At 33.3% G+C, this 16,777-nt stretch overlaps 1 protein-coding gene across 4 annotated transcripts in view; it reads right to left on the bottom strand.

The window, feature by feature from the left end:
• Window positions 1-16,777, bottom strand: part of CRIM1 (cysteine rich transmembrane BMP regulator 1) — a 241,272-nt gene that overhangs the window by 93,032 nt on the left and 131,463 nt on the right. For all 4 annotated transcript variants that reach the window (XM_074209689.1, XM_074209690.1, XM_074209692.1 and 1 more), the window contains exon 5: window positions 1,020-1,141. In XM_074209689.1, coding sequence (XP_074065790.1) covers window positions 1,020-1,141 — 122 coding nt within the window. The remainder of the gene's footprint in view (window positions 1-1,019; window positions 1,142-16,777) is intronic.

Genomic DNA, 16,777 nt, shown 5'->3' with positions numbered 1-16,777 from the left:
AAATGAAACAGTTCCCCAAATCCAATAAATGTCCTTTTCCAAATCTTGGATCTAAATTCTCAGACAACAGGCATCATTTTTTCCTCATTAAAAAATGAGAAAAAGGGATGACCTATTTTTTTTTTTTGGATTTTGCAAGGCAAATGGGGTTAAGTGGCTTGCTCAAGGCCACACAGCTAGGTAATTATTAAGTGTATGAGACCGGATTTGAACCCAGGTACTTCTGACTCCAGGGCCGATGCTTTATCCACTACACCACCTAGCCACCCCCTGGGATGACCTATTTTTGAAGGAATCTTCCATGGCAAGGCAGTGGAGTAGTAGACAGTACTGAATTTAGAATTAAGAGAACTTGGATTCAAATTCTGTATCTGATGCTATTTGTGTGATATGGGCAAGTCACTCTAGATCTCTAATTCTCAATTTCATCATTTGTAAAACAAGAGGTTTGGACTAGAAGACTTCTGAGGGCCCTTCTAGCCCTAAATCTGATTATGAGAATTATTTTCCTGGTTCCTCAAATTTCAATGGAAGTAGAGAGCACACTGTGAAAGAAATTCTAAAGGAAAAAATGCCCTCCTTAAGCCTGGAGCAAATCAAATCCATCAAGTCAATGTCTTTTCTGGTTCAAGTGTCTGAGGCTTAAATTCTGTTCTTATTTATGGGAACTATATGGATGTTTAAATGGAGGAAAAATATGATAACAGATACCCAGTCTCTGTTTTCCTTGGAATCTGAGAATTTGAAATTTTGAAATACAGTAAAGAACGACTACAATGTTTCATCATATATTACATTTCAAAATTTTTGTTTCTGACTGACAAAAAGGTGATTTTCCCCTAATTTGCATCATCCTTCAGCAATATTTTAATTACATCTTCTTTCTAATTTACTAACAGTGCCCTTCTAAGGCTGTTCCCTAGTTTTATAAAAATCCAACATGAACAGGCTTAATCATCCCGCTTCATCTTACAAAGAAAATCAAAATAGTCTCCATGAACAATATAAACTCCACATACCATTAACACATTCAAAGACATCACAGCATTTTCCAGGAGTTCCGTCTCCACGAGAGACTATGCGGGGGATGGATCCCACCTCACACATAGGGAAACCACATAAGCCAGAAAGACATTCGCATCTGAAACCAAAGAAAAAGGAGGGGAAATCCCATGAATAAACAAAAACAAAGAATTTTGGGAAACTGCAAGGAGCTGTGGTGCTGGCTAAATCAGACCTTATGTCAACTATGAACTGGGACTCCACATTTATCTTGCGTTGTGGTGAATAATGTCAGTGGACATAGCTATGTGAGAATTGGGTTTAAAAAAAAGAAAAGGAAAAAAACCTTTTAATCATTTCAGTTGGGAATCTTTTGTAAAATGCAAGTACATCACCAACTTCTTAAACTGAGTTAATGGTGAATTTCATCTGTCTTTTTTTTTTTTTTGTGATTCAGGGTCATGCACTACATGATTATATAATGGGTTTTCATAATGGCTACTGATGCATTTAGTGTGACTGCCTCTACTGAATGGTCCTCCACTATTGGACAATGGGAATTTTGAAAAAATAATTCAAATATAGGTAGTGCTTTAAAGATGAGAAAGTCTTCTGACAACCCAGTGAGGTAAGTTATTGAAAGTTGGTTAAAAAAAGTAGAGTGTACTGCTTAACACAATGTCTCAAGCACCTAAAAATAAAGTACGTGAAGATCAAGGAATATCACAGAATCTTGAAATTGGAAAGAAACCTGCACACTATTCTCATCCATTCCATACTTAAAAAGAATTCCTTCAACAAAACATCCACAGGATGAAACCTTTTTTTTGAAGACTACCAATGAACAGGAGCCTGATATCTCCCAAGGCAGTACTGGGAATAGCATTTATTTAAAAAATGTTTTTCTTTACAATAATATTAAATTTAACCTCTCTGCATTTTTATCCAATGGTCTCATTTTTGCTCTCTAGGACAAAAAGAATAAGACTACTTCATCTTCTATAAGACAGTCCTTCAAATACTTGAAGGTAAGAAATGTAATTGATCTTTACTTCAGACTAAATATGGAAATTTCTATAAGAAGTTGGGCAATTGCCTCTTTAATATTTTAAGGTTATTTTGCTCTTCAAAGGACACCATCAGATTCTCTACCTAAGAGACAATTCACCAAACAGTACTAATTTAATAAAAAAAATTGATGAAAAAAGCAAAGATTCAAAGAACCTTTAAACAGGAAGGATTCATCTAATTCTACCTACACTTGAAAAACAATCAGGACTACAACCTATTCCAGCAAGTGGCATCCAAGTCACTTGGCCTGAACTCAAATCTGAAGATTTCCTTGTCTTTAGTGAGGGGAGAAATCCATTCTGTTTTGTACAGATCAAATTGCTAGATCATTTCCTCTTAAATCAAGTCTAAAGTCTCCTTGCAAATTCTATGATTGACTCCTAGTGCCTCTTGTTGGTGCCAGCTGCCACAAGATATCCTTTCCAATGCTTGGATATTACTCTCAGGTCTCTATGTTTTCCTTTTTCTAGGCTAAATGTTCCAGTTCCTTTACTTAGTGTAAGGCACGAACCCTTCACTATTCTGGTTACTCTCATTTGGATCTTCCCCAGTTTCTTAATGGTTCTTCCTAAAATGTGCTACCCATACAGTGCCATGACAATATGGATGTGATTTAGCCAGGGAAGAGTATAGCTGACTAGCACCTACCAAGTATTGATTGCCAAGCCTCTCTTAATGTAGCCTAAAAAAGTATTAGTTTCCTTGGCTGCCATTTCACAGTTCACTGACAGAGTTGGCAATTTACAAAGACCCTCAAATCTCTTTGAGTTCAACTTCTATATAGTCATATCTTCCTAATCTTACATTTGCAAAATGAATTTTTGACTTTATTTTGATGATTGTACATTTATTTCTACAACAGATTACTTTATTATAGAATGTTAAAAAATTTAAAATCTTGATACTGTATTTCAATATATGAGCTATTCTTCCTAGTTTTATGTCATTTGTGAATTTGATAAGCATAACATCTATGCTATTATTCAGGTCACACTCAAGGTCAATAACAAATTCTTGCGGAACTCTTTTAGAAATTTCTTTCTCAAATTGACATGGATTCTCATGACTTCTCTTTGGGTTTGGTCATATAACTAGTTCTAAATACATTTAATTATACAATCATCTAGTACATAACCCCTCTGTTCTATTCACAAGAATAATATGAATGTCTTTGTTAAATGCTTTGCTAAAATCTGGATAAATTATATTAGGGATATACTCCTGATCTACAAGTCTAACTGACTTGTCAAAAAAAAAAAAAGGAAATGAAGTTAGTTTTTCATGACCTGTTCTTGAGGAATCCGCCCTAGTTTTTCCTTATCAACATTTCCTATTATATATGTTTACTAATCATCTTATTAATAATTTATTCTAGAATTTTTGTCAGGAACTGAGGTTAAACCCCCCCCCCAAACCCCACCAACCAGTATTTGTGTCTCTTCCTTGCTATTTCATTTTTGTTTGCCATAATCTTTCAAATATAGTTCAATTTAAATTGCTAGTTTGTGTTCCAGAGATATAGGGACTGCTAAATTAAAACCATTAACAACAATAACAGCAAAAATAACCAGGAATCATGCCTAAGAAATTACTAGTTTCTTTGTCTGCCAACACGTACAGTTCACTAACATAGAGTCTGCAGTTCACAAAAGGCCCGTGTCAAGTGTCCAAAGCACTATATAAACATTATTTCATCAGGACCTTATAGCAACCTTATGATGTGAGTCAGGGTCTATTTGTATCCCCATCTTACTGATGTTCAAAGAGTTTAAGTTACTTTCCATGGTAATACGCCTGGTAAGAGTCAACATCAGAATCTGAACCCAGATCTTCTTGATTTTGAGACTATACTACTAAAGTAACTATAATAACAGTGTATACTTTTATTCTAAAAATCTTGGGTCTTAATTCTTTTAAAATCAATTGGTTATATTTTTCCTACTTCAAAACTCATTCTTTTTAGTTTAAAAAAACAACCTTTCCTCCCCAAACCCATCCATATTATCATAGGACCTTTCCCTGTTTTCTTGGTTAGACATCCCTTCTAGTTTAGAATTTCTGATATTACTTTTATGTATCATGTCATTCTTTATTTAGAAATTTCCTATACATTAGGAGATGTCTTGTCCTGAAGAATTTTAGCCCATAGGATCCAATCTAATCTTTCATTAAATTCTCAAATCTCATCTCCTTGAATCTAGGGGTTGATATCACACTATTCCTACTTTTTCTTTCCCTTTTCCCCAAATTTTATGATAGAGTGGCCACCCTGAACTCAAGTTTCATAATTTGCATTACAGAAACAATTTTTTCCTTAATTTTAAATATTTCACCAAAATTTTGACATTATGTATTGCTGCAACAACTATATTTGCTTACCACTACTTCCATTTAAATTAATTTTATAACACAAATTATTACTTGTTTAGCAAAAAAGATGTTATGTCTTTAATTCCACCAGTAATGAATGAGAATATCTTTTCTTCCATAATGCTAGCAGTGCTATTTCATTATTTTTACTTTGTGCTAATTTGAGAGGTATGAAGTAGTACCTCAAAGTGGTTTCAATTTGCATTAATGATAATAATAAAAATAATAACTATAATAACAGTAATTATCTCAAAGAATAGTTTCTAGTGTGAAACAGCATGTAAGAAAAAAACTCCTGGTCTTTTAATTTTAAATTTTAAATTTAAAACTTGTATTACCATTTTGCCAGAAAAAAATCAAGCTACTAATATTATCATTATTCAGATGATGATCAATCAATATTTCACATTAAAATAATTATACAATGTAATCACATCTGAATCCAGAAGGGAACTGATTAGAGTTACTCATTTTTATCAATGCTGAATTCAGTTCAGTGAATATTTGAAAGCTTGGATGCCTTGATAACCAAAATACTAGGTATCATTCAAGTCTCTTCATCTAACTGACTCTGGTAACTATTTTTCAGCCATGGAGGGTGAAATAGTATATATTCTCCCCTTTGCCAATCTTCTACAACAGTTTTTGCTTTTGAAGAATTTATGAATAGCTCCAGATAGGTAAAATGGTTCAAAATAAAGTTTGGTTTTTCAAGTTATCTTCATAGCTAATATTCATTCATTCATTCATCAAATATCTACTAAACTTATATGGAAAAAGTACTGTTGTAGTTTCATAAATGATCAAACACAGTTCTACTTTAAGAATCTTACCAAGAAGCAAAACATCATTAAACACAATGCTAGGTAATAGTATTAAATATAATGCTAGGTAGTGCATAAAGGTTGTAAAAACAAAGAAAGGCCTATGAGAATTCAGAAGAACTTGCTCACTTCCATATATGATAACAAAGAAGTCTAATGGAAGAGATAATATTATGAAGACTGAAAGACAGATATGATTTCAGTGGGCAAAGATAGTGTGAAAGTCATTATAGAAAGATGGGAGCAACATGAACTAAATGAGATATAGTCAGAAAACATAAATTATTCTGGTTTCATGTGGAGCATAGAGCAAGTAAAAGGTAATGGGGGAAATCAGGTTGAAAAGGTAGGCTGGGATCAGTTTATGACGATCTTTGAATGTTAAGACAGAATCTGAACTTTATTTGATAAGTAGTGGGAAGGCACAGAAATAAGGAATGACTAACAGACATAGGTCAAGATTAATCTAGTTTCAGTATGTTCCTATCCATTAATGTATAGTATGGCTTCTGGGTGGCACAGTGAATAATAGAACGACAGGCCTGAAGTCAGGAAGACCTGAATTCAAACTTGACTTCTGACAACGAGCCCTGGGCAAGTCACTTTTTTGTTTCAGTTTTCTCATCTATAAAATGAACTGGAGAAGGAAAAGGCAAACCATTTCTGTATCTCTGCCAAGAAAGCCTCAAATAGGGTCACAAGAAGTCGGACATGACTGAAATGACTGAACAAGAATAAAAGTGTATAGTGTATAAATAAGAGATTTGATAATGCTTTGTATTTATCTGCATATATTAATCCTGGTCTCATACTGGGAGTTTCCAAAGGTTTTTTCATTGAAAACTGCACAGAACCATGTTGAGTTTGTTACTTAATTTTTTGATGATAATGATAAAGTAGCTGTGAATATGAATTCAAATGAACTTGTAGTCAGTTCCAGGAGTACTGGATGATGAAAATGCTGTTACCCCATTACTATCATTGTCATTATCTGAACACAAAAATCCAAGTTTATCCTCTAATATTTTTAGTTCAACAGTAACATCAACAGTTCAACAGTTTAGTTCAACAGTGGTTGTCATTTGCAGAGAATCATGCTTATTGCTAGAGATTTAAAGGTCAACTCCCCTGCCCTCCAAAACAATAAGAATCTCTACCCTCCAGGGATCTTATATAAAACTAACTTCATATTTAGAGACTGAAACAAGAGACCAGTTGTGGGGCGGCTAGGTAGTGTAGTGGATAAAGCACCGGCCCTGGAGCCAGGAGTACCTGGGTTCAAATCCGGTCTCAGACACTTAATTACCTAGCTGTGTGGCCTTGGGCAAGCCACTTAACCCCATTTGCCTTGCCAAAAACCTAAAAAAAAAAAGAGACCAGTTGTTAGAATCACAGATCTTAGAGCTACAAGGGAACTCCAAGAAATCATCTGTTTAATTTTTTGCCTTTATTTAGGTAAGATATTATTTCCATTTTACATAAATTAGACATCTAGTATAAGCCTACTCTGGTGTCTCATAGTAGAGTGTGGCTATGGGTTCACAAAGACATTGTAAATGGAATGAAAATTCTGCTAAAATTTATATCAAGCTAAAAAAACTTTTGAGTATGGAGTTGCTAATGTATTTTATGTCTGTGATTCAAGAAATTTCTCATTAGAGGTTGCCCACCAATACATTCTTTTTTTCTCTATAACAAAGTCACTCATAGAATATGAACAGTGACAGCAAAGTTGTAATCTCTGTCAGTAGAAGGAATATTGACATCAATCCTTGAAATACTGAGGCACATAATTCAGAACATTGGTCATTCCTCTAAAATCTGCCAATATGTAAGGTTGGGAATTCTATATAAGACATCAAATGTCAAGATAAAAATAAATTATATTTTAGTCTGCTTAAAGTATGTCTCAAAGAAACAAGGTCTTGATGGATCTATGATTTCTGTGTGGTTATTACTCTCAACTGATATATTTTACAATTCATTCACACTTTTTCATCCTTCAAGATTTTTATTAATATTCTTCCAAAAATCTACCCACTGCCCTGGAAACCTTTCATTGGGTATTTCACATGGTTACTAGGGAAAAAAACAATGAAATTCTCTCATTCTTGGTACAAGACAGGCCCATCTCCCTCTCAAGTCATAGATTTCCTTAAGAAGTTTTATGCTACTTCTTGCTTTTAAATGATTTTTGGTAATATATTATATTCTAGTTATAGCCAGTTTTTTTTTCATTTTTTCCAGGTCATCTACAATTCAGTTCTTCACAACCATGAATGATACATGGTGTCATTGAAAAAAAAAATATATATATATATATATATATTTTTTTTTTTTTTAACAATATATATATATTTGTATTGCAAGAAACCTTGGGAACACTGAAGGCACTTTATGATTTCCCAAATGTATTCCAACCAATTTTCTTCAGTCATCCTCTTCAATTTTAAGTTCAGTTTAGAACTGTCTGTCTTAGGTGATTGTCCAAAATATATAAACTGATGAACTGATCCATTTATAGCTATATTACATAACCAAGGCCAGTGACATCAAATACAAATAGAAATGAATCTTTGAGGATAAAATACTGATGAAAAAAACCACAAATTAATATTAGCTATGTAATTTTTAAAAATTTTCTTAAACATTTCCCAATTAAATTTTAATCTGATTTGAACTGTACTGGGAGTTTTGTGACCCTGCTGGAGAAAAGGTAAGTTTTTTTTATCCATTTAATTTTTCCCATGTGGGTTATGCTGCCAACATTTTGAGTAACCATAACTCTTTTTTTTTTTTTAGGTTTTTGCAAGGCAAAGTGGTTTGCACAAGGCCATACAGCTAGGTAATTATTAGTGTCTGAGGCCGAATTTGAACTCAGATACTCCTGAATCCAGGGCCGGTGCTCTATCCACTGTGCCACCTATTCACCTCTGATCATTCATTCTTAATAAAGAAGCCCTGTTGTATTTTGGGGTCCAATATATCAGTTCAAGATCACCCACAACCTAAGCATATTGAGTATTTCACCATATTAGGTCCTCAGTGGCAAAGAGAAAACATTTGTTTTATGACTTGCTTGATATTAAAATATTAAAATCCAGAGGATAATCTCTGTGGCAGTATATATCAAAGATCTTGCATAATATTAACAGAGAGAAGGGGAAAGCTTTATTAGGGGAGAGCCTTTAAGACTGCATATTGTTTTGAGTTAAATGTTTTTTAAAAATTATAAGTAATAAATATAAATAATTTTAAATTCTTAATACCTGTCAGTCAGTTATATGACTATAATCAAACAGTCTATTGTAGGGAGACATCCACAAAATTCTTGCTATTGTTTTCTCATATTTTCACCAAGGACACCTTTGATCATAAAAAAGACCATTTTCATAGAGACATTTTGGAGATAAAAGATTAGACACATATGGTGTGGTAGTTATTGATGTCTTCTTATTAACCTTTCTGAGTAACAATAGTTTTATCTTTCCTACTTTTTTATTATTTTTTTCCTTGAGATGTCTTGAAAATTAATCTCTTAGTGCTTTTAAAATTAGGTCTCATGCCAACCTTTCAATATAGGTCTTTCTCCTTCCACTGTTTCTTGCTAATCTGTGACATAAAACTGTCTATAATTTTCTATCAAATTCCATTGTTATTAATATAAGTTTGTATTCAAAACTAATATAGTGCTTGACTGCCATATTTCCTCACTTTGTGAATGTTTGATGGCAGTTTCTAGATTCTTTAATTATCTCTCTGAGGTGATTGCTTTACATTGGTTAAAATTCTCTTAAGTAATTCTGTCATTCAGTTTCTTTACTTATATCCATTTCCCATTTTTCATAGGCTAGATTAAAGTAGATGTCATTTCATATGGGATTTTTGCAATTTTATTCTTTATTTTTTACTTTTACTCTATCAGTATAACTATACAAGGACAATTGTTTCAGAAATTATTCTCAAATTAATAATCCATCATTTCATATGTATGTATGTAAAGCTAGAGTCAACTTCATTTTTGTGGTATTCAGTGCTTTCCATGACCATGTCTTTTGACCCTCTTCTTAGAATGACTATTCATAAAGACACTGAAAATCTGATCAATCCAATGACAAATTCTGAGTTGACAGAGAGGTTGTGTACTACTGTAATGGAATTAGGTATATGTGTGATATGGCCAATGTGCTGGTTTCTTTTACTTAACTATGCTTCTTTTTTATAAAGAAGAATGCCATGGGGAAGGAGGATAAATAGAGATGGGGGTGACTCCTGATAAATGAGAGGAATGTTTTAAAAATTCATCTAAGAGAAACATTTCAAACACTAATCAATAAATCTTTGGTCTTTTTCTTAACTCTGAACTATATTTTCCAAAATTTTCCACCGAAGATTCTGGATTTTGAATAGCTCAATATCATTATATATATATATATATATACATACATATATATATGTATATATATACATATATATATGTATGTATATATATATATATATACACACACACATACATACACATATATACCCATACACACCTACACAAAGTTTTGTTTGGGGAATCATATCAAGTTTTTCAGAGTTTTAAATTTCATTATATACTTATATATTAACTATTACTATTTTTACAGTAATAATTTTGCCTAAACTTACTAGGAAAATAGCCAGAAAAGATGATGAGATATTTCTTTTTCCTTTAGGGTATACAATTAATTAAATTTTATCTATGTCTCTAAATGCTCCTCAAAGAAGAATTTTTGCTCTTCTTCAATTTAGAAATAACTTTTAGTTCTCTTTTGATTTTATTTATATGGAAAAATATCAATATAGGCATGGTTTAATTCTTCCTGTAGTGTTGGAGTCTTTTGGCAAAGATTTCATAATCAGAGGCAATACTTAGAAGATGTGTAATTTTATCAGTACAGATTCTCTTTTTACAAACATAGACCACAAACTTTTCACAATTAAACATAAGGTCTTTGTGAGTTGATATAACTAAAAAAAATCATTGTCCTCTGACCTACACTGTACACAGCTAAGGGCCTAGAAAGGGTCTACCTATGTATGGTGTCAAGACTACCCCATAATACCAATAGCTATGTTAATGTTTGTAGACATTCTAAGACATTTTAAGTAGTACAGCTGATAGAGTGCTGGGTTTGGAGTCAGAAAGACTCAACTTCAAATCTAGTCTTAAACACTCATTAATTTTGTGGCCTGGGGCAAGGCACTTAATCCTGTATTCCTGAATTTCTGCATCTGTAAAATGAGTTGAAGGGAATGGCAAACTGCTCCAGTATCTTTGCCAAAAAAACTTCAAAAGCAGTCACAAAGAGTTGGACACAACTGAAAATGACTAAATAACAACTAGTATTCTAAGAATATATGAGTTGTGTATCCTTTATCCCTTTTCTGATACTCTTTTACCATCACTGTGAAAATGGAAAGCAGCTAACTACATAGGTCTGATGGTTGTTTTGTATTTTTTATCTAATAGGACACATGTTTTCTGTTAGATTTTGATGATGTCACTTAATGCTGAATTCATTACAACTACATCAAATATAAAATAATACTAAATTCTGTGTCAATTTGATGCTAGGACCTACAAGCATCAAACATTTCTCCAGGAACTATAAGTGTTCACACCAAATCAAATGATCTAATTATACAGGGGATTAATCTCAATCAGGTAAGGGTTTTTTTCAGGAGGAAAGGTTTTCTTCTCTTTAATTCAGATCTAATTAAAACTTGTAGCATTTATAGTTATTTTGCTCATAAATTACAAGCCCTGAAGATAAGTACATAAATAATAACATTAAAAAACTTTATAGACTATTTTGCTCTTGGGCTAAAATTGTTATGCTATAGGGGTGAAAATGGTGCCAAGCAATAATTTTCTCTTCACTTCTAAGAGAGAAGAGCTTCAAGATATCTTGAAGGTTTTTTCTGATGGTGTTTTACAAACAAAGTTCAAACTTGATGCCATTTTTGGATTTACTTTCATCTAACTCATATTTATATACTGTGTACTTAAATTTCATTTATTTTACCTTAAGAAAAGTGTAAGCCTATTCCTGATAAGTCAGGTTTTATTTTCTGTTAAAACTTAGAAGAAAACAGTGACTTAGATCTGAGAACAACAATTTTTAAAAATTACAAATCTTTGTGGCCTAGAAACAGATATACCACTAACTATTACATTTTAAACATGACACAGGGGTGAGCATGGGGACTAGCCCTGAGAATTTACTGGTATTGTGAACTCCAGGGTGATAGAGTCCCTATATAAATAAACAGACATGGAGCAATTTAAGCCAGTTAGCCTGGTAAGATATGCTACAAGGCAAATTAAATTCCTAGCATAGTGTTATGTGCACATGAGTCTGTAATAAATACTATTTGATGATCCTAAGAACTTAAAAATATATGACCTCAAAAAAGAAAGGAAGGACTGTCCTTTGTGTTCAGAGATGACACTTGTGCATCAGCACCCATCATCAGGAGACTGTGCCTCCAGTTATTTTTTTCCACTTGTGGTGATGGATTTGTTTTGATCCATAACTCCTCCACCCAGAAGCTCATATTTGCCTGATAGCTGACTGGGATAAGAGATATAGTCTGGGATTACTTTAGAAAACAAAGCTCAACCTCCCCAAGTAAAAGCAAATTAACAAATAGAATCCTCATAATAGCCAGAGTACAATTGTTATGACATACCTATGGTAGTGGGGAAGGAAACTATACTGAGTTTTTGGGAAGAAAACTTATTAGATGACTCTAAGGTATTCCTGGAATGATTATAGAGGTATAATTGACTATTATGCTTATCCTATTTCCCAAGTCATGGTCTAAAAACCATTAATTAAGGTTTTCCAATGTTAATTGCTACTTTTCTTTTAGGCTTTTTGCAAGGCAATGGGGTTAAATGGCTTGCCCAAGGCCACAGAGTTAGGTGATTATTAAGTATCTGAAACCAGATTTGAACTCAGGTACTCCTGACTCCAGGGTCCGTGCTCTATGCACTGCGCCAGCTAGCCACCCCTACATGCTACTTTTCTTGAATTTGCTTTTGTCATCATTTTTTCTTCTCTTGTCCAAGAGATCTAACATCATGGTAATTGTACAATATTTACCCACTTTAGCTAGTATAAATGTGTAGTTAATAAGTTTAGAACAGACCAAGGATTACACAGGCAGCACAGTGATAACCTGGTTAAGTTACTCAAGCTTTCTGGACCTCAGTTTCCTCTTTGGTTAAAGGGGATAATACTGTCATATTCAACTCATAGAGTAAGGTCATTTTTTTAAAGTACTTTGCAAATCTTAAAGAATAGTAAACTATATTTACCTGATCCTCCTGAAGATCTACAAGGACTGCTTAATGGACTAGGCACCATTCTATTGCCCCTTGTTGGACATGGCATATGGAAGGCTAAGCTTCAAGGTATGAATTCCAGTACTAGAATTCTAATGCCTCTCTCTACCTAATTACCTGCACCTGTCCACCCAAAATAGAACATTTGTAATACACTCTCTATAATTCCATCACCTTGGAATTAGTTTGGTTCCAACTTCATTAATTTTATCAAATGAGAAAGAAAATGCAAAATCAGGATTAGGGAGTAATCATCCTCCAACTTTGCAAGGATAGGTTCACCTTGAAAAAGTCAAATAACGGTATCTAAATATAATTCAAGAAAGTGGAATGATAGAAATCCTCAACTGTCTACATTATTATGATATTCAGATCTCCTGTTTTTTCAAGATGCACAAGGTAATCCCTTTATGTTATTTTGAGTTATTATCTTATCATTGGATCAGGAATAAGAAGTTTTTTTTGTTTTTTCCAACTGAAAGTCATGGACATATGAAGGAAAAAGTCAAGTATTATATAGGTTAAAAGCAATAAGTATATGTAAACACATGCCTATAATATGAGCATGTATATATGTGCAAATTGTTCTATTCATTCATCTTTGAATCAGAAAAAAGAAATAATTAATTCTCTGTGACAAACAGGATAAATTATTTTTTGCTAAAACCTTCAGGTTTAGTGAAAGGGACAGTTAAAGTATGAAATGAAGAGTGAGGAGAGACAGACATATTAGTTGACAGAGATACAAAGAAAGAAAGAAATGAAGAAGTCAGAGAGAGGCAGATAAAAACAGGAGAGATAAGGGTATATATATATGCAAAGAGATAGGGAAGCAACAACACTAAAAAATACAAAAGAGACAATGAGCTAGGATACCTAGAGTCACAGCCTGTGTGTGTGCCACCCAGAAAAACTGAGACTCACGCATACAAAGACAGACTTCTTATGGAGTAAATTTTCAACTTTTGTCCTTTTAGAATCATTTTTATAATTACAAATGTAAATGATTCATCATTTCCTGGTACTGGGATTATATAGGATTTTCTTTCAGTTCTGGTTAGTGATTCAACCTGTTTACCATTTACTCAAAATTTCCATTTAATCTATTCAGAAACATTTTTTAAGGAAAAAAGCAAAAAATTAAGTGCTTAATCATAATTTTGTTTATATCTTCTCATATGATTCTACCTCCCCCACCTCTTTTCCCACCAATATCTAGATTATCTCCTTTTTCCAACACCTTGTGGTTTCTAGAACTTTCTTAAGATTCCCTTTACTCCTTCCTATTCAGGAGATTCATGTCCTTAGTTGATTGGCCAGTTGATCTCCCTCTTCAAGAGAGGAGTTTTGTACCTAGTGAGTTGTGAGCTTCCTTTCCTCTTAAAGATCAATTCCATAGACCCCCCCCCAAAAAAAAAGATTAAGAAAGAACAAAGGAACTAAAACTTGATTGAGTGGTTTAGAGGTTTTAGTTTACTCTCCAGGGACTGTTTAATTATTATTATTTAAATGATTAGAACTAGGAAAGAACAATCTGAAGAACTAAGAAACAGAGTTCTGAAGCACTGAGGAACAGTCTCTTCGTAGACTTTTAAAAATACTTAAGCATTTAGGATCATAGGTTCTTAAGAGCTGTTAGTTTAATCCTATCAAATAAGGAAACTGAGACCTAGAGAAATCGTATGTTGCCCAAATTCATAAAACAAATTATCGTTATGGCTAGGAGCAGAATCCAGGCCTCGTTACTATTAGTCTTGAGCTCTTTTACCACCCACAGAGCCTTGAAAACAGGTTCCTGTATGAGCAATTTTAGAGAAGTATCCTCCCTTATGCATTATACATATTGTGTGTTGGACACAATCACATACAGAGAGAGAGAGAGAGAGAGAGAGAGAGAGAGAGAGAGAGAGAGAGAGAGAGAGAGAGAGAGAGAAAAGCAAACTCTAAACTGCAGGATCCCTGGGGGGTTTTGTCATCCGGAAGTTTGAGAAATTGAGTTACCAAGGAGCTAAGAAAAAGTTTCCAAAATTTTTCTACTGTTTAAGTTTTTTAAAAAATATTTTGGGAGTTTCAGGGTGGTGACTCACAAAGCATTAAAGATAAGTGTTTGGGAAAGAGATCCTGGAAGAGAATGAGACTGCTTCGTCAGAGATAGATTGGAGCCAGGAAAAGGCTTGGGAACTTGGCTAGGGCAGTGCATTCTATACAAGAGAATCATATTTTAAGATTCCGAAAATGGTAAATACTCATTTAGTTTATTTCTACCTGCAAATAGATAGATTGAATTTTCTGTACCTGTCTACTTTACTAAAATTTGCACCTTCAGATATAAATCAAAACTAGAAGCTTTTGGTCCAAGTAAGACAACTTCTTAGAAAAATAACACCAACTGTCATTTTTATAATCATCATATTCATGCTTAAAGTTTAATTATTATGATTAAGGAGCAGAGAGTCTTCAATGTTACTAGAGCATTCAAGGAAAAGTAATGGGGGGCTGAACTGATCTGGTGCTAGGGAAGAGATAAGAAGGCCTGGCATAGAAGCAACAGGCCACAGGATGATTATCCTGCTAAAGACAAAAGAATGGGCTGTTGTGACTGATCCAGCAGAACAATACACTTCACATCTGGCTGTTGTTTTGATATTTGCCATTTTTGATATTGCTTTGATATCTGTGCAAGAATGTTGTAGAAAAAAACCGGAGCTTGCCTCAAAATCCATTACACAATAGAAATACCTCTAAGGATAGAAAGCAGCTGAGTATAGGACCTATCTCTGTACATAACTGAACCTCCAATAACCTACATAACATCTATCGGAATATAAATGATTTAATTTTAAAGGAAATGTGAAATTTATTTAACAAGTCAGTCTTTGGAAATAAGTTAGTTTTGATTTTTTTATCAGCAAGTGAATAGATATCCAATTATGTTCCTAATTTCCAGAGGAGATTCCTCCCCTGTGGGGAAAAAAAAAAGGAATGGTTAGCCTATAGAGTACAAATGGGAACATCTGTTTATTGCCATGAAAAATAAACTAGGTAGTCTATCATGATAAAGGTTTCACAGAGGTGAAGGGTTGTTTACTTGGAATTTCACATTTTTCATATCACTAAAGGTTAAAGTGATTGCATGACTAAATTCAACAAACATTTTTTTAAACATTTTCTATGTACAAGAAAGACACTGTGGTCATTCCCACACATTCAAAGATGAAAGATGACATAACTCCTTCCCTTGAGAAGCTTCCAATTCTATTAGGAGGATGAACAAGTTTTCATATAAGTAAAATATGAGATATATACTGATTAAAGATAAGGAAAGATCTATATAAAATGTTCTTTGATTATTTTAAGAAGAGAAAAATAATTTTAATGGGGACAAGGAAGTAGAGTTGGGTGTACTTTAGCTGGTATAACAAAAAAAGCACATTATAGGGATGGGAATGGTTTACACAAATGTGTAAATACAAGGAACAATAAATAGATTAGATAACAGGTAACAATAGAATGTGGATGGAATGCAGATCATGTAAAGGAGAGTATAAGTAAGACTAGAAAGGTAGGCTAGAGTAAAATTGTGGAGGCCTAAATACAGAATAAAAGGATGCAACTAGAACATTTTTTTAAATCTAAGAGTGACATGGTCAGATCTTAGAATATTTGACACACAGTAAGCACCTGATTAATGATTTTTCATCTATTCATCATTCTTTGCATTAGCAAGATTATTCTGGAAATTTTGTAAAGGATGCACTAACTAGGAGATTAAAAAACCCAATAAGGAAGCTATTATAACAGGTCAGGTAAGAGGTGATAAAATGATATGGTAACAATAGGAGATACTTTTTAACTAGAGTGGAAGACCTGTAAGTGAATTAATGAATGGGAAAAAACCCACATATCATTAACTATGTGTTAAGGACTCTGCTATGTCCAAGGGGTACAAAGAGTTGAAAAAAGCAAGACAGTCCCTGCTCTCAAAGAGATCACTTTTTTTTAAAGATTTTATGTATTTTGAGTTTTACAATTTTCCCTCTAATCTTACTTCCTTCTCCCCACAAAAAGCAATTTGTCAGTCTTTACATTGTTTCCATAGTATACATTGATCCAAATTGAGTATGATGAGAGA

This window comes from Macrotis lagotis, chromosome 1 (genome assembly GCF_037893015.1).
Source record: "Macrotis lagotis isolate mMagLag1 chromosome 1, bilby.v1.9.chrom.fasta, whole genome shotgun sequence".
NCBI classification, from domain to species: domain Eukaryota; kingdom Metazoa; phylum Chordata; class Mammalia; order Peramelemorphia; family Peramelidae; genus Macrotis; species Macrotis lagotis.
This window is presented reverse-complemented; position numbering and strand designations above follow the sequence as displayed.